The sequence below is a fragment of the Rhea pennata genome, chromosome 1 (genome assembly GCF_028389875.1).
Source record: "Rhea pennata isolate bPtePen1 chromosome 1, bPtePen1.pri, whole genome shotgun sequence".
NCBI classification, from domain to species: domain Eukaryota; kingdom Metazoa; phylum Chordata; class Aves; order Rheiformes; family Rheidae; genus Rhea; species Rhea pennata.
In genome coordinates, this window is record NC_084663.1 from 134,759,721 (window position 1) to 134,777,342 (window position 17,622).

At 37.2% G+C, this 17,622-nt stretch overlaps 1 protein-coding gene across 1 annotated transcript in view; it reads right to left on the minus strand.

The window, feature by feature from the left end:
• The window catches only part of REPS2 (RALBP1 associated Eps domain containing 2), a 97,516-nt gene that overhangs the window by 42,987 nt on the left and 36,907 nt on the right, over positions 1–17,622 (minus strand). Inside the window, exons 5-10 of the mRNA XM_062577489.1 lie at positions 17,215–17,338; positions 14,227–14,324; positions 12,256–12,394; positions 9,645–9,708; positions 7,816–7,958; positions 4,901–4,995 (exon numbers count right to left, since the gene is read on the minus strand). Of these exons, the coding sequence (XP_062433473.1) occupies positions 4,901–4,995; positions 7,816–7,958; positions 9,645–9,708; positions 12,256–12,394; positions 14,227–14,324; positions 17,215–17,338 (663 nt within the window). The remainder of the gene's footprint in view (positions 1–4,900; positions 4,996–7,815; positions 7,959–9,644; positions 9,709–12,255; positions 12,395–14,226; positions 14,325–17,214; positions 17,339–17,622) is intronic.

Here is a 17,622-nt window from a genome sequence, read left to right on the forward strand (position 1 = left end):
CACACACACACACATTTCCACAGTTAAATACTTAATACAGACTAACAGAAATAAGGTGATAGTCTTTCCTGCATCAAGACTTGCTTTGTGAGAAAAAGAAACAAACACTTTGAACAAGGCAACCATAATTCTGCTTTTCAGGCTACACCAGTTCCATACCAGAAATCAGTTAGAGCAGCACTTCAACCACAAATCATGAGGGACTAAGGACTATATGCAAGGAGAGATTTCTCAAAATGGAGCAATGTCATTCTGTGTTTTATTTTTTCTTTGTGTATAACAGCTGTGTTAGAGTTGAGGAAACCTTCTATAATCTCTTCACATGAGTAACAAACTCCTCTCCAACAGCAGCCTCTTTACTCAAAACGATGGTCATACTGCAAAGTTCAACAGTTCTGGATTTAAAGTGTTCTAGCTAAGGTAACCTTCACCTACTCTTCCCTTTCAAGAGGTAACCACAGAGATGAGAAAAGCAGTTTCATGAGTATGTCTTCTGCAGGTCCATTCAGGCCTCTGATGGGAAATAGGGAACTTCGCCTCAGTCTTATTCCTAAACTTTTTTTTCATTTCAGCAGTAACTTAAAATATAAGCATTTGCTATTTATGTAACTTCTATTACTTAGATCACCAAGAAGCAAACAGGAAGAAATTCTGCTACCATTATCTGTAAGACAAATGAGAGAATCTATAGTCAGAAAAACAATAAAACAAATGTCAGTAAACCCAGGCATCTCCATATGCAAAGAGATGCTGCTTTTTCCCAGGGGCCTGGAAGAGGCTAAAATCCACTGGGCCTTAGAGAAATAGATTCAGAAACACAGATTTTGTAGACTGTTTTCAAAAACAAAAATCTAAAAGTCAGTAATTCAAGAGGGCCATGTTCAGAGTAAGGGGCTATGAGATCCATTTTATAAAGTTGTGTGAAGGATTATGTAATGCTTTTGAGGAAGCAACGTATCAAAAATACAGCCTAAGTGCTCTGAAAATGTTTCAACAGATCCCTTAACTTCTCTAGCTAGCCATGATGCTAAGGATTTATGTTTCAAGAGTAAAACAATCAGCAACCATTGGTATTGAGATAACAAGTAGGAGAATGAGACTCCACAGTGTTTTCTCTTCTCTTCTCATCAGTTATTAAGTAAAGAGCATCAGACTAAGGACCTAATTCAATGTATGTTCGAATCAATGGAATGACTCTCACAAATTTCAATGAACTGCAAGTACTGACATTTCTGAGAGAGTTCAGAGTAACCCCAGCCAGTCATTTTATAAATATAGTGAGAAATCTTGTGTCTTATCTTTAAGCTTTTGGCAGTCAGAAAGCTTGTGGAAGGGAGCCAAATTAAATAATAATAATAATAATCACTTGCCATTCTTGAACGTATCATGGACCAGTCTCTGTATTTTTTTTTTTTAAGTTCAGCAAAGCCTATTATTCAGGTGACCTGCCTCCTACCATTATTTTCTTTATGGATACATTCAAGAACTGCCTCCATTGTACTGTAGGACCATAGCTCAGCAACCATAATAAAAATGGTCTTCCGATACTAATTTAAACAACCTGATAGACTGAAAGGAGTACACAGAGATAATGCATAACTGATTGCATTGCTAATATAATATCTTTAATGCACTGCTCAAGTATCTAAACTCTATTTTCTCAGCTGGTCTACAAATTGAAATTTCAACAGTGAAATACTATATTTCCCTCAGATGGAGATGAATTACTGCCCTCCAAGTGATATTCAGTGTATGAACTCTGAAAATAAAAGCACCAACTGAACAAAAAAAAAGAAACATTTAAGTCAAAATCATGCTCAAATCAGTTTTGGGAAGAGATTTTGTAGTTCATTAATCTTGGATGACAAAGGACCAAAATAACAAGACCCTGCAACAACCTGACTGAGAGTTCAGCCCTATGTGTCTAGGTCCCAGACAGAGAAGAAAGGGAGCAAAAACAGTCAAACAATTATGATATAGTTAGTTAACGCTATCTATTCCCAGCCAGTAAGCAAATCCTGCTACAGATTCTTTCTCATTTTCAACTTATCCATAAAATCGTTGATTATACAGAACATCCTGCCACCTTGCAGAAACTAGGAATGGAGGAGCAGAATATCCAGCTGTTCTCCCAAGAACATTATCTGACTACAGAGGCAGCACAGTAATCTATAAGCTATTGGGAGTTATGGTGAGTATGGTGAGAAAGCTTAAGAAGAAGAGAGCAGAGGTAAGGCAGGGGAGGTTAGAAACTGTGGAAAATCCAGTGAAAAACAAAATGTAAAATGAGGAATTTCTTGCTTGAATATTTATTTATTTATTTACATTTTATGTTGTATGCTCTCTGCAGCTATTTTATTATTATACTATTCCAACTACTACCCTCTCTAGAGAAGAAAAAGAACACCAAATAAAGCAAAGCAGCATACAATTTAATTGTTTAGGAAATCATCTCCTTTTAGATTTAGCCTTACTCTGCATGTACATTGAAGGAGTACAAGCAAGCTGATCCTTGAAGTCAGGTGCTTAACAAGATTACCAAATTGCATCAGCTAGGTTACTGAAGTGATATAAGAAACACAAGATGACACTGATAGCCAGGTTTTTGAGCCTTCTGAAATATATAAACAAATATTCTAATCTCACAGTCCCAAAGGCTGTGCTACTAAAGAGCAAATTTCCTCAAACATACGGGGCAAACCTGCAACAACAAAAGTCTATTTTCTATATCTAGGCAAGCATTTGTGAAGTCAGTATTCTAACAAAACAAGGACACCCGAAACCATAGAGATACAGAAGTGGATCTATCTAGATCTGTACAGTTTCTGTATAGTGCATGTGTGTGTATAGTGTGTGTGTATGTGTATAGAATGCCTGTATATATAGGTATTTGTGTATGTATACATATACATGTATATACACCACACATATTTGTGTGTGCACGTGAAAATGCAAGTGAAAAGAGAAGCTGATACTCAGGGGATTTGCCTAATGATAAAAAAAAAAAAAAAAAAAAAAAAGTGAATCTCAATGGGGATATAACAATTTTTAAGCAGAACACAAATTATTTTTTAAAAAATGATCTTAAGCTGATGTAATGAGTTAACTCACACTCAGTTGACTTGCTGCAATCTGGAAGTGGAGCTATGTATGACTACATGCTTACATTAGCAAACATGAATTTTCAGCACAAATCACCTTGATTTTTGTCTCTTATGCTCATTTAAATTGCAAAGCAATAAACATACATGCTAATGAGGCACATCATCAAAGAACTGCTTAGCTTTCCCACACTACAACAAAGTGGAGAAGCTCTAATGCAATGTGGCCTGTAGCAGAACTAGCAGAACCTGGTCCCCAGTGCTGATCACTGACACAGAAGGAGGGTGTATGGGTGTATTAACAGGGCAAGGCAATTCTGCCTGTACTGTCAAAATGATAGCTCTGCTTTCAAAAAGCCAATATTACTCCAGTTGTGCTGTACCAAAAGTAATAAAAGTGAGCTGGGAAAGCACTGGGGAGGCCACATACATTTTAACAATTCCAGAAAATAAAAAAGATGCTCAAAGCATGGCCTGCAATACTATCCAAAATGAAAATAACACTGAGCTTTATTAGGTGCAGCAGCTTAGGAGAATCTGCTACTCAGTGCTGAATTTGATGAAGGGGAAGCTGGATTCTGACCTGGAAGCTTCCAAGAACAAGAGACAAGGATGAAATTGCAGAAAAGCCTTGCTGGTGTCTAGCTGAGCAGGTAATGACATACAATTACTCTTCAACCAGGAAGTAGCATCAGAAGCGCCTTCTCCTTCAATCACAGCAGAAATTCATGCCAGTTTACAGAGGCTTAACAATTCTGTGCAGTAGACTTGTTCTTGCTATCAGTTTGCCATTGACTATCTTTAAGGCCAAATCCTTAAATCCCACAACATATATAGTCAGAGTTGCAATGTTCAGGCACAACTGGGTGGCCACAGTTAATTCAGTTTACAGGATCTTTAAAACTTTTGCAATGAACTCCTTTTCTCCTTAACTGAGTTACTTTGCTCGCAACGGTCTTTCTGGTGTTTCTTTATAAGGTTAATATATGTTGCGACTTTGTTTACAATGGATCCCTAAGATTTATTCCCTGTTCTCAGAAGACCCTTCCAAGCTCCTCGTAATTACTACTCAGATCCTTATACACTACATTCTTAGTCTAAAAGACAGCCGGTTATCAAAACGGGGACTGAATCACATAGAACTATGTATATCCATACTATACAAAACCTGGGATAGTATCAGTCTCCGAATAAGTAAAGTACAAAGAACCAGTGTGAACCAATACATTTTTCTTCTCATCATCAAAGTTTTGCGCAAAAACTACGGAAATGGAGCACTGTAATAGGCAGAAACATTCCTGGAAAGGGAGGGAACAGCTAGATGGTCAGGTTGCCTGATTAGAACCTGTCTGCACCTGAAGCCTAACATTTTTGACCAATTCAGATTCACAAGAACTTTACCTAAAGTACTACCCTTGTGCCACAGTGTCCCCATTGCAGTATGGTCTGTTGTTCACATTGTTGGTTCCCAAAGCAGGAACACCGAGTGCTGCACAACAGGACATGAACAGTTAAGGTTTATTCCTCCGGGCAAACTTCGACAACATGCCAGGTTAGAGTCCCTAAATGACTAGTGTAAACCCCGTTACTCAGAAATACCTTTCGGAAAATAGCTGTCAGCCATTTTCACGCACTGAAAGAATTGCTAAGAGGGGTTTGAGATGGCTTCAAGGTTAACTAAGAGACTAACAGTCCTCTTAAAGACTCACAGTTCCGCTGCTACACATACCACATTATTTGTTAAGCGTGTCTGTAGCTCTGAACTCTGTAACAAAACTATCCTTCTTACATATTCTTACCTCTGTCCGATTAAAGTCCCGAGTCTGTTGACTGCCTGGCAATGACTCAGAATAGGAATCAAATAGCACGCAGTCATGCATAGGCTTCAAAGAAGCTGGAAGGGAAAGAAAAAAGAAACAGAGAGGCATGCCAAGTCTTTGGTTAATACACACTTAAAAACACTGTGCCATCATTATTTCACCCTTCATCTCTTTATATCAAAATTGATCTACAGGCTGTGAATGACCATATTGTGAAAAAATCTTTCTATCTTGCATTTTGGAGCAGCGGTCATTAAAGTGACGACATATATAACTTCTGTTGTAGATGTAATTGTGAAATTTTGGAGAAGTGTTAACTCCAAAACAACAACAAAATGTTATTTGTGCTTTCCCCCATGCAGTCCAGCATCAGTTTAGTTGGCTTTATAGTTTACATCTTACTGTTTCATGAATGATAAAGGAACTTACCAAACCTTCAGTTCCAGTTTTTGGAACTTCAAATACTGGAAAGTATAGTAAAATCTATATTATACACTAAAATGGAAGGCCAATACAAACCAAACACACTAAACACAGTAGTTGCTGCAGTATGCATCATCTTTGATATTATTTAACTAAAGAGGGCTAAGAACAGGGGAAAAAAAAATTAATCAACACTGCAACTTTCTACAGTAACATTCAACAGTCATGTTTTTATTCTGTATGACCAGGTCCTCCTCCTGATATCACTTTGTGATTAGTTCCTCTGAGACAAATCTTATCTATCTTAATATCTGGAAACTCTTTTCCTTTTAAGATCAATATATCAAAATGCAGATCAATATATCAAAATGCAGAATATCCAGTTCTCAATCCAGTATTTAGTTTTAGCTAGCATCTGGTTCATCTGAACAAATTAAGCTCTTGCAAATCTGTCTCAAAATTTAAAATACAGTGAGTTATGCACAGGATAAAGAGCTTTCCAGATTTTTAAAATTTGTTTTGAGAACAACTTTCAGAGAAAGAGATGGGTCACATTTTCAATCAAGTCCTGTCAGAATAAAATTTGACCCTGCATTTACAGAGTTATAGAACAAGCCATAAAACTAGTAAGATTAATTCACTCTAAAATGCTGACTTATGCTTCAAGTCATTTTATTTGATGCTCTAACACTCTTACCAGAAGCAAATATTTCGCTAACCAGTCTGCCTTATTCAGAACTTAATATAACAACCTAAAGAAAAACAATTTCCAGTAATCTTCATCATATTCCTAATCAGCCAAATAAAATCCAAGTTTCAAATCAAAGTATGGTTAGGACTTATACGAAGAACCTTCTTCTGTTTAAGTAAGCACATGCTGATTTGCTTACTGATGCTTTCATTTCAAAAGTTGGTTCAACCAGGACTCTTCTCTTCTTGTGATTCTGTGTTATAAAGTGTAGAGATGTTCTGCTTTTTATTAAACAAGTCTTTCAAAGGACAGATTTCTGAATCTTGACCAGGCAGCCAATGATACGTTTTCAGCATGATGCATTTTCAAACCCTTAAACCATTAGAACCAGCACTGTAGTTGAGCAAATAGTGTGCCTAGAACCAGCAGGTAGTCCCGTTAACTCTTTCACATAAATCAGCTCAAAATGCCTGGTTGTGTGCAACACACGAAACGATAATCACAAGAAAATGATAAAGGCAATAGTGCTAAACAGGTCAAATAGAGGAAAAAGAGGGCTTGTGGAGAATAGCCACAGCTTATTATGCTCTTTCTTTTGTTGATATTATGATTCCTTACTACTTATTTCCATTGCAGTTTTATACCAAAAGGCTTGTTGTGAAGACACACCAACAAGAACAAGTATACAGGAAGGCAAGAACCTGCATGGAAGAGCTTACAGAGTAATTTATGATGAGAACATGAAGGAGACTAGTGAACAAAGTGGTGGTTGTTCAGGGGAAGGAGCAGTTGTAATTATGACAGCAGAGTATAATTAGAGAGGCTAAAAGCGAGAATGATTTGATGGTGTAGGTTTTACAGGAGCTTCTCCTCTTGGATATGAAGACAGTGGATTATAGGGAACTTGATTCCAATAGAAATTACTTCAATGATCTGATACAGGGTGAACATTTAATTTTCCTAAATACAACTTGATTTGCTCCTTTCCTGTCTTTTAATACATCCAGTGTCATCGAATTTAATGGAGATTTTATTAGGTCTTAAATATTATCTCTTAGCACTGTAATTATCATCTGTGATTGATGTTCCTTGCCCTAGACAGTCATGCATGTTTTTAAATGGAACAAAATATATTACAATGTTCATGTATAATTGCAACAGAAGTAACTGAAGAGAACAAATGAAAGGACATGTCTTTGACTGTACATTGTTACTGTAGTATGTTATATTTTGGATTAATTTATCATTGTTCAATACAAACTATTATAACTCTTGTTATTACTACAAATTATTTATAGTAGAAGCTGCCAATTACAAGAAAACAAGTTATATAAAAAAATCAACTTTTGATAGAACTGGTAATTTCATCCAACAAAATAAATTAGCATAGTAAGTTCCAAAGCAGGCCAGTATGATTGTCAACAGACCTTCAAGAGAGAGATACATTTGGGAAAATCATCACGAGAGTTAAAAGCCATGTACACTGTGTTACATTATCTTTGCTACAGGCAATCGTCAGCCACTTTAGCCATAACGACACCTGAAGCGCACTGAAGCTAAGAAACAGGTAATAGGAGGCAGGTAACTGCTACATTTTGCATCACTATTTTACGTTTTTTAACATTTCTTCTTCAGGAAACATTTTTTCAGGCACATTCTAAAACGTAACGTGAGAGCCATCACTCAGTTTAGACTTCAAATCTACCTGCAACTTAGAAATAAAAACGTGTTTTCCATGCATGTAGAGTTTGAGACAGCCACAGGACTACGATAAGCTCACCTGCTTGCAGGTAGTCAGGCAGCAGCGTCTCCGGCAGCGTCTCGGGCAGCTGGTAGCCGTTCTTCCTAGCAACGACGAGGTGGAAAGCGGCACAAAACTCTGCAAGCGTCAGTGCTCCATCGCAGTCTACGTCGCTCAGTTCCCTGCAGACACGACATTCGCACACTCCCCAAGCCCTGACTTCAGCGAAACACGCGTGTGCAATCATAGAAGATACAGGAATGCCACTTTCAAAAGAGTTGTTCTAATTTCGGTACATGACAAGTCACTGACGCTCGATTCTAATTATAACAATTCCCAAATACATGGGAATATGTATTTTTATTCATTTGCCCTAGTAAAATGAAGCAAGCTCATTTTGCAGCTTTTTTTGTTGTTAGTGAAGCACATTTTTTGTTATGTATCATATCATACAAAGGATGGTATGTAGCATGAAATATATATCCTGTAGTTCCAAGGGCAAAATTAACTTCTCAGTGGGTTGAAGCAGTTTTGGCTAATTCATGCAGGATCTTAAACCAGGTCAAGCAGAAAAAAATTAAAAACGGACTTCAACAAACTTCTAATCAGTGGTGTTGACTGGCCATAAAAATGGAAAAGCTAAGTTAATGTTTGTGACAAATTTAAACATTATTGTTAAACTGCTCATTAAAGCTGTTCTCCATTTAATTCTGGGGTGCTTCTTGCACAACAGAACTGGATTCCAGAAATGCAAGAATTCAGTTTTATAAGCTAACTCTTTGCAAAAAGTAAGCATTTATTATTAGCCCAATGATTAAAATAAACATATAACTTCCTAATCTTTGAAAGTAATGAGCATTTTTCAAGCTGTTGAGGTCATAGTTACAAAGACTGAAACACTTCAAGTGTTTAACAAAGACACAACCTGATAAAAGCACATCACCACATTTTAATGCTTTTCTTTTAAATTTTGTGCAGAGAACAATTTGTGTCAGCAATGTAAATAAAATGTGTTTTGTATTGGGTTAACTCATTTTTCTTGAATAAATTTTAAATTAAATTCCAATGTTGACTACCCCCAACAGAATGTTTCTTCAGTTTATTTTCTTGACTCACAATGTGCTTTGAAAAATTTTCAGACATATTCTTTGACCCCAACAGATGTTTAGGTTCTTGCAAGCTTTTCTTCACATCTTTTCTTCACATCATTCACTTCATAAAAGTATATGCAGAAATAGAGTAAAAACTCTATCAGCATTTTTGATCAACGTTTAAAACTGTTTGTTCTTCATATTCACATACAAGGATGACATTGAACTACAAAGCACTATGTTGTTTATGAAAATATAATAGCATCCTTGTCAAATTTTACTGTCAGTTTCATCTACAATTGTTTCTAAATAAGCTCATTAAAAGTAAGTGTTGTTCATTAGAAAAACACCGATGAATTATGTAGCTGCACTTATTAAAAATTAGGTATTAATTAGGCCTCATCTGACAAAACACAGCCAGAAATATAAACCCAACAGCACATCTAAAACATTCCAAATGTGCTTTTCTCTACAACATTTCATGAAAAATGTCAGTTTGCTGAGCTAATGATCTTGCTTATAATATACATAAGAACAGCTCTCATTTATATTGCTGTTCAAATCCTCCCAGTCCTGCTGAGCAGGCAAACATGCCTACAGAAAACAAGTGTGTCAGGAAGATCAATGCACACCCTGCTGCTTGGGCCAGAGAGTGATTCTGGAGATAAGAGCAGTAATTGTAATTAAAGACGTTTTTTAAAAACGTAACAAGTACTCTTGAATTAAATATATTTTAAAAAACAAGACACGCATCCCAAATGCTATTACAGTACTTACCAGATGTGAGAAAGCTCTGGAATGGGAAGCTTTGATTTTGTGAAGAAATTCTTTGCCACAGAACCTGTTGGGAAACCATGCCTTATCAACTTTTTAAAACTGATTTTCCAATTTTTTACATTTGGCCAAGGCTGCTGAACTAGAAGCAGCTGGTTACTTTGCATTCAACAGACACTCTGATTAACCTCACGCTAATATAGCTGTTGGACCATTCATCTCTCAGTGAGTAAGTGACAGAGAAAGCCAGACAGAGCTGTTCACCTCATTTCTTCATTCCCTCCATACAGGAAAAATAAATAAAGGAAAACATGCTCCAGTACTACCGATCCTAACCAGCATAATTAGGATGTCACCAATAATGAGAAACTGGACACTAAAGGCTCTGTTTCAACCAGAAGCCATGTGTGTGGCAGGGCAGTGCTGTGGTGTCTTACATTGCTCTCCCAAGCTGCTGCTTCAGCTGTGACTTTCTCTTGCAGCGGCCAAATTGTCACGAAAGAAAAACAGAAGATTCAGGAGCACATAGCTACTGTCCTGCTAGCAGGAATCCACACTCATCCTGTCCTAACATCCCCTCCCATTCTTTTCCTGGCTAACAAATCCACTATTTCACTATCACATACAAACAAGCTAGAATGGTGGCACAAGTTTCCTTATAGCCAGGGAGGCCGTCCTGGAAATAGGCTTACAAAATGTAAGGCAACATAACACACAGACCACAGACTTCTAGGTCTACACTCCTCTTTCCTATGCACACTCATATCTTGGTCATTTCCCAGTTACAGCTTTTCCTGTGCACTGAAGATCACCCACTGCAGTGCACAAGAAAAACTAACTGGGAAATGACCAAGGTCCATCTAGCCTATCATCTTGTCGCCAGACCTGCAGTGCCTACAGAAGGCAACAGGACTATGATAAAGTCTTGTAATAATACGGCTCCAGAACATCCTCAAAACCTCCAACTATTTGTAAATCATGAACTTCAAGCCAGAGGTTATATTTAAATATTCCCTAACTTCTGATGTCTTTTCTATTACAGATTTGTTAAGTCACTTTGTAAACCTAGACAAACTTCCAGCATCTCTATCACCGTGCAGCAAGGATTTCAACAGTTTAATTGCTTTAGGATGTTGTGGAAGCTAGAACTTACCATTTATGAACAGTAACTCTGGATGTGCAAGGACTGCCTGAGAATCTTGCTCATCATAAAGCAAAATGCATAGCTCAGAGGGGCTACATATGCATATGAAAATGCACATATACATGCACACGCAGTTAGAGATGCATATATACGTGTGATGAAATACAATATTACTGAACCACCATTTTCTCTTCTCTCTCAGGCAAACCATATGGAAAAGACTGAATCGGGTCAAGAAAACGGGCAAAGCATTAATTTCTGTCGGCATCAAGTAATTTATTTAAACTTTAGGCCAGATCAGAACCTCTTGAAACCCAGATGGTGCTGAAGAGCAATAATACAGTAGGGCTTAGTAAAGCTGCCTGAGTTTAAAGCCTATGACTTCTTCCTTGCCAGACTAACTGTCACTACCTACAGTGATTCTTCTCACAAGCAGTCTGATCTGCTTGTTCAGGATGAAAATGCAATCTCGATATGCTGTTAAAATATTTTTACCAGGTGTGTGCTCTCCAAGATTTGCTATTAACCATCTACAGAACAAAGTCTCAGGCCCTCAGAGCTGTAAACACTCAGGCTTGACCACACAGAGCACTTAACTATGTGCTTAACTTTAATCACATTGGTCCTGCCACATTTCTGTTGGGAAGCCTAAGTTTTTTCAGCTCAGCACACTGCAGGTTTGATCCACAAAAACTGTTCCTCAGAGTGGCAGGGCTTATTTCTATTTTTATTAAACAGCAATACTTCTCTCTTAGATGCAAATGTTTTCCTGATACAATGTCTGAACACTCAGAGTGCTGCCTCAAGTGTGGACAGCAAGGGTGCTTTCTCTCTCAACGGATTCAAATAATGCACTGGAAATAGGTATTACTTCATTCTATGACAAATCACTGTTTTTCATTTCTTCTCCCATTAGCTCTACAGGCAGCTTAACCAAGGGAAGGAACCTGATCTGCATTACCACAAATGCTTTCTTTTTTTAATCCCAATCAACTACATCTGCATTAACGCATGAAGGCAACGGGATGGCAATGCGCCAAAGAAAGCAACATTCGGATTTCTTAGGATGATGCACATGAGAGGTGGGGGCAAAGAAAAGAAAGAAGAGACTTGTCTGATTCTCAGGTAGCAGAGTGAACTTCCAGGAACTGAAGTGAAAGGAGAAAAGATATTTTGTCCGCAGTATTAAAGCGAGTGTGATGCACTTTGCTTTTCATGCAGTCAGCTTTTAGAACAGAACCACTTCTGAAAGAATTAACATGAATATTTAGTAAACAAACATACATACATAATGCCTACAGTACTAGTTGGTGTTTAGTGGTTTGCCTTTTTTAAACAAAACACAATCAACTCTTTTTCATAAACATAACCTAGAGAAAATTAAAAAAAGAATCAGTTCATCTGTTTAGCACTTCATATCTTTCAGCTTCATCTCTCTACTCGACACCCAGATATTTTAGTTAATACTACCTGAAATGAAGGAGCGTAAGTCAGGCTGCAGGGACCGGAACTGGTTGACGTAGTAGTCTCGCTGCTCCTCAGTTATTCTCCAAGGGTCGTCCACGTAGTGGGCGCTGCTGTCCGGCAGCTCCCGCTCTGCTGAAAGAGACTGAAGGGAGAGCTGCTGGCACCCGCGCGGCCGGAGCGCCGACGGGGCGTGGGACACCCCAGGAAACCCGGTTCACTCTGCTCTAGCAGCAGACAGGTTTTTAAAAGAGATGACTGGCAGAAAGGGCCATGCTGAATACTGTCTCATTACGTATCTTCTAAAGCTGAGGCTGATGTTAGGTACCTCTGGCCAGACTAAAAGGAAAAGGAAATCTTACAACTGCTGATAGCAAAAAGGAAACTCAAAGTCAAGCCTCACCTCTGGATTCATTTGGGGGTTTCAGGATGCCATGTACAAGAAGCCTGAACTGAACACAGTGTGCTTAAAATGGATAGTGCTCCTGAAGGACCTAGAAGTACATTTATGCAGCATAGCACAAGAAAAAAAAATTAATTTTGCTAAAAAACTGCATATCAAGTCTAGGAGTAGTGCTGTAGTTACGGAGCTATGCCGCTGCTAGACTCTCAGCTCGCTCTGGGCTGCCAGGGTAATTAGTGCCTTTGTTGAACTGGAATGATTTAATATTTAAGATGTTTTTGGCCTGAATGACAAACACGCTTAAAGAAGGAGGGCAAGAATGAACAACGACTATGCTTCAACCAACTCAGAAAATTGACAGATCTGTCAGAGAAACGTTTTGAAGACTCAAACACAAAACATTGGTTTTGAAATACATCAAAAGCTCCCTGAAACAAGCATCATAAAGCTGTAAATTAAATTTCATTTCAAAGTAGTGAACAAATGCACCCAATTTCATTTCAAGTTGGCACAAATCAAGTGACATTATCTGTAGATCTTTTCCCAAGGCTCAGGTGACATCTTCTTATGGGTGTAGGGTGCTAAGCACTAGTAAAAAGGAACTGAGTCCTTGGATCTTATTTGTTTAGGAAAAGCTCTCTCTTATTCTTATTAAAAACAGGCAAAACTGTTTAGTATAATACAAATAATTCAAAACTATTAGGAAAGTCATACCTTTTTCTATAAGGGAGCTCTAAAAAAATTTCATTTCAAAAGTTTGCACAACAGTGAATACATAGCTATCTTCTTTAGTCTTTCTGTAGTTGTTTTGTGTAACTCTGGAATGTAAAAAGAACCGACACCCATATGACATGATTTTTACCCTTGAAACAGTAAAATGAAACTGGGAAAAAAGAAATTTTGAGCCCTATGAAAGTAACATCAGTGACAAGCATACAGCTCTGTTAATCAGCCTGGTTATTTCTGCATCTTAAAATTCTCCACCACTGCTGCCCCTGGAATAGAGATTATCTGCACAAGCCACTAACCACATCAGAATTTTAATCATTAGCACTTTCAACCTTGCCTTTCATGTTGTTAGAGAAGTCTATGCCTAAAAATGTCAGCAGCTGATCTGATCTCCACATATTCCTTCAAAATTGCCTGTACTGAAGGAGATTCACCACTGTTAACCACACAGGAGAATCTGGAAGAAAATGGCTGGCACAAACCCAGTCACCTAAACAGAAAATGGCTGTGCAAAAAATCTTCCTTAAAATTACTCAAAAGAATAGGTTTTTTGAACTGAAGATAGCAAGACCGGTTTTTCTATCTATGTTATTTGCTTGTACTTTTCATTTTACTGAGCTTCACCAATTTAATTGGATTGTTAATTATAATCTTTCCTTCCTATTACTTTTGCTTTTTTCTTTTTCCTGTTCTCAAAAAAGCACACTTCAGTTTCTCATCTAAAACAACTACCATTGAGAACAAATTTTACTTTGGAAGTAAGAATTCTTTTGCCTTTTTTTCTTTTAATTTCTCTATTGCATTATTAGTAGTAATATTATAGAAGAACATGTGAAATTCCTTACCCGATTAAGAGTTGAACATGCACGTGCAGATTTGGCTCCATAACTCCCTGATGATGGTCCATCTTGCTGGTGAGTAGAATGTCTGACTTCATAAGGTGCTACAGACATTTAAAATAAGTAAATAAAAAGATAATGAATAAGGTTCTATTCTACTAGGCTAAAGCAAAAGCTAAATATTACAAGCTCAAGCATCAGTCAACTTAATGTCATCATATGAAAGCCCATTTTGTCTTCTGCAACAGAATCCCAGCTCCATGCTTATCTTCCATACTACATCATTCTTCTTTGGACATTATTAATAGGAATCGTCCTTCTATCTTATTAGCTGACATAAATCAGTTCCTACTGTTGAAATGTATTTATATAGCCTGCTTATGTATTTATATATGTTATACATTTCTAGCCTTATATAGCAGGAGATCATGTTGCAAATAATAATAAACAAACTGAGCTGCAGACAAGCTTATTTTCACAATGTTACCAGAGTAAATCACTAATCTTCCATGCAATCTTCCATGCACTCTTCTTCCTCTCTCCCTGAATTTCAATTGAAAAGCAAAATAAGAGGCTCAGCACATCTCAAAATCTGAAGTATAGTGAAGAAAAGCTACGATCACTTCTTCTTTAGCTAAGTCACTTACATTCCACTGCAGCAAATACAGTAAGCAGTGACATAATGTCTATTTAAGAACAATGTTTTAAAAATAGATCAAGTACACAAACACAAATGCAACTCACTGGCAAACTCTCTTACAGAGCAGTAAACTTCTGCTACCAGCATATTTAAAATTTAACACTAAAAACGTAACTGGCATTAGACTGATGCAATTTAAGAAACTCTTGATGAAAAGTGGTAACAAGAAAGTTTAAAATTTTATTAAGCCCAGAAAGATCTTAAAAATTATATCCATAACCCCCTCATCTTCTACGTGATCTTATCCTGTATTGGTATCTATTTTTAGTCATGTACAAATAAGTTCTAATTTCAGAAAAAAACACAGGAAGGAAGTTGTGAAATATACAGAAGTATTTAAAAAGAAAGTGGAAGTATAGGACCACAAGGCTATGTGTTTGCTATCAAGACAAACTTAAAAAGCTATCAAGAAAAAAGTAAAATCCATTAGTACACAGTTACAGTGGCAGTACAAAGGGTTTGACCTTTAAATGTTCTTAAGGTACATCGTCTAATTTCACAATCACGCTTTCAATATAAAACAGGCTAAAAAGATCAACTTTGTGAAGCCAGCACTACATGCACATATACAAAAGCAGCTGTTTTCAGGCCCACCCTTTGGAGTGATCTTTAGAAAGACTGGCAGGGTAACTTTAAAGCCAGAAAGAACCATTAGGCCACCTAGCATGGCATATGTAAGTCATTAAATTTTACACCGTTACTTCTGTTGCAAACATTAAAACACATTTGACTGAAACATTTCTCTAGAAAGATATCTAGTGCCGAGCTGAAAAATTCTACGCTCTTAATTTAAATCCTCAGTGCTTTCTGGAAAATAAGCATAGTGCCTTAGAATCCTGCAGGATTCTATCACCTTTAAAATTCAAGCAGTTGAATAATTAATTTTAGAAGAATCTGACATTACAGTCGGGTTGACTCCTCCTTTCTCTACTTGCTTTGCATAGCCTCTGATTCCACAAGAAGTTTCACTGAAGTTAAACACAACAACAACAAACCCTCTCCTACAACCCTACACCAAAAAAAACTGTAACCCTGACAGAGCATGAAAAGAAAACCAGCATAGTACTCTAGAAGTAACGCAGACCACTATTCTCGATAACCTCCCATATCTTAGTGCATTGCTCTTCAGGTGTATGTCATCTGCAGTGTGATGCCATTCATTTGAGCAGAACCTTTGCTGCTGATGTATCCGATCTCACCACTGTTGCTTACTTCAGAAATCAAACATTACGGTTTCAGTTAGGCTGAGGGCGAGATGGGAAAAAAAACCTGCATCTGAGTGAACACTGGCTTACCTAATCAGCAGGTGAATGGCTGTGTATCAGTACTAATATCATTTTTAACTAGAAGGCCACTTGACTGTGTTCAAGTACATTTTTATCATGGCTGAAAATGTTTTATAGCTCTGTTCACTCGCTCATTTGTAAACAAGGACAACTGGTAAAGGACTAACATACTCCACTCTTCACTCACTACAAACTAATTCATAGCAATCGTCTTGTCTTCCTAGTCCCTTTGATAGAAGGGATGGTATATTGATGCCTAATATCTCCACCATCTTTGTCACCAGATGTTGCAACTAGGAGAAGAAAGGCACCCTACCAGTAACAGGAGCTCTAACCCTTGGTAAAATCTGACTTCTACCCTTAAAGTTACCAAAAGCTTCAGTCCTCCTAAGTTATATACTATCCTCCTACTAAAGTCAAAGTATTTTGCCACCAAATTTAATGGCAGCAAGATCAAGGACAAAACATCTTTGTAAGGCTTTATTTCTGTTTATTTTATCTAGGTTACATCATGATACTGTATTTGTATTTGTGTCCTGTTGTTATTTTTGTTATGTAACCAGAGAGATTATTATCCTTTACAATAAACCTTTGTTTGCAGGAAATTTGAAAAGTAACATAGCAGCTACTGAGATCAGAAGTGGACTTTTCTTCTTCTCTAATTAAACAAGAAGCATCATGCACTCTAAGGATAGTCACAAACTTTCTATCATTGGAATATACTGCACACAGTCTTGTCAAAAATTGTGTATTAGCATTTATCTGTGAGCAGTAACATATAAATCTACCTAATTTATCTGAAAGCAAACAGGAAAACAAGATTGAGCAATCAGAAAGAAAAGCTTTTATGCAAAACAGAATTAGATGATTAGATCATTTTCCAAAATATATATCTAATTAAAACATGAAACCACTAGCCTGCCTGTTAGTTGCATTTGAAATTTAGAAGCTTATAAGAAGAAACAAAAAGAATTGAATACAACGAGTGCATCCCAGTTTTTATCCTACCTCTATGCTGCTGCTCCAGTCCATTTCTTGATTTACCATATCCATAACTTAAGGGTGTTCTCTGGTAACTAGATGGAGAAGCAGGAGGTGAACAGATCGGTGACATCGGAGGAGACTTGGGTTCCTATTTCAAAAACACATTAACAAAAAATGGAATTTTGAGATGACATTAAAATGACAAAGTAATTCTGCATGACAATCCAAACACATAGAGCCTGATGGGCAAAGAACACTAACACACAGCAACTCTGTAAGTCTCTTTATTTATTGAGCCTTCTAGGAGTAAAGCATGGCAAGGCCATAACAAAGCTTTACAATTAACAGCTTAGGACATTTTCCTTCCAAAAATGCCTGAAGTATTTGTCAAAGGTTTAATGTTAGCGGCTATCTCTGAATTTACATATCAGC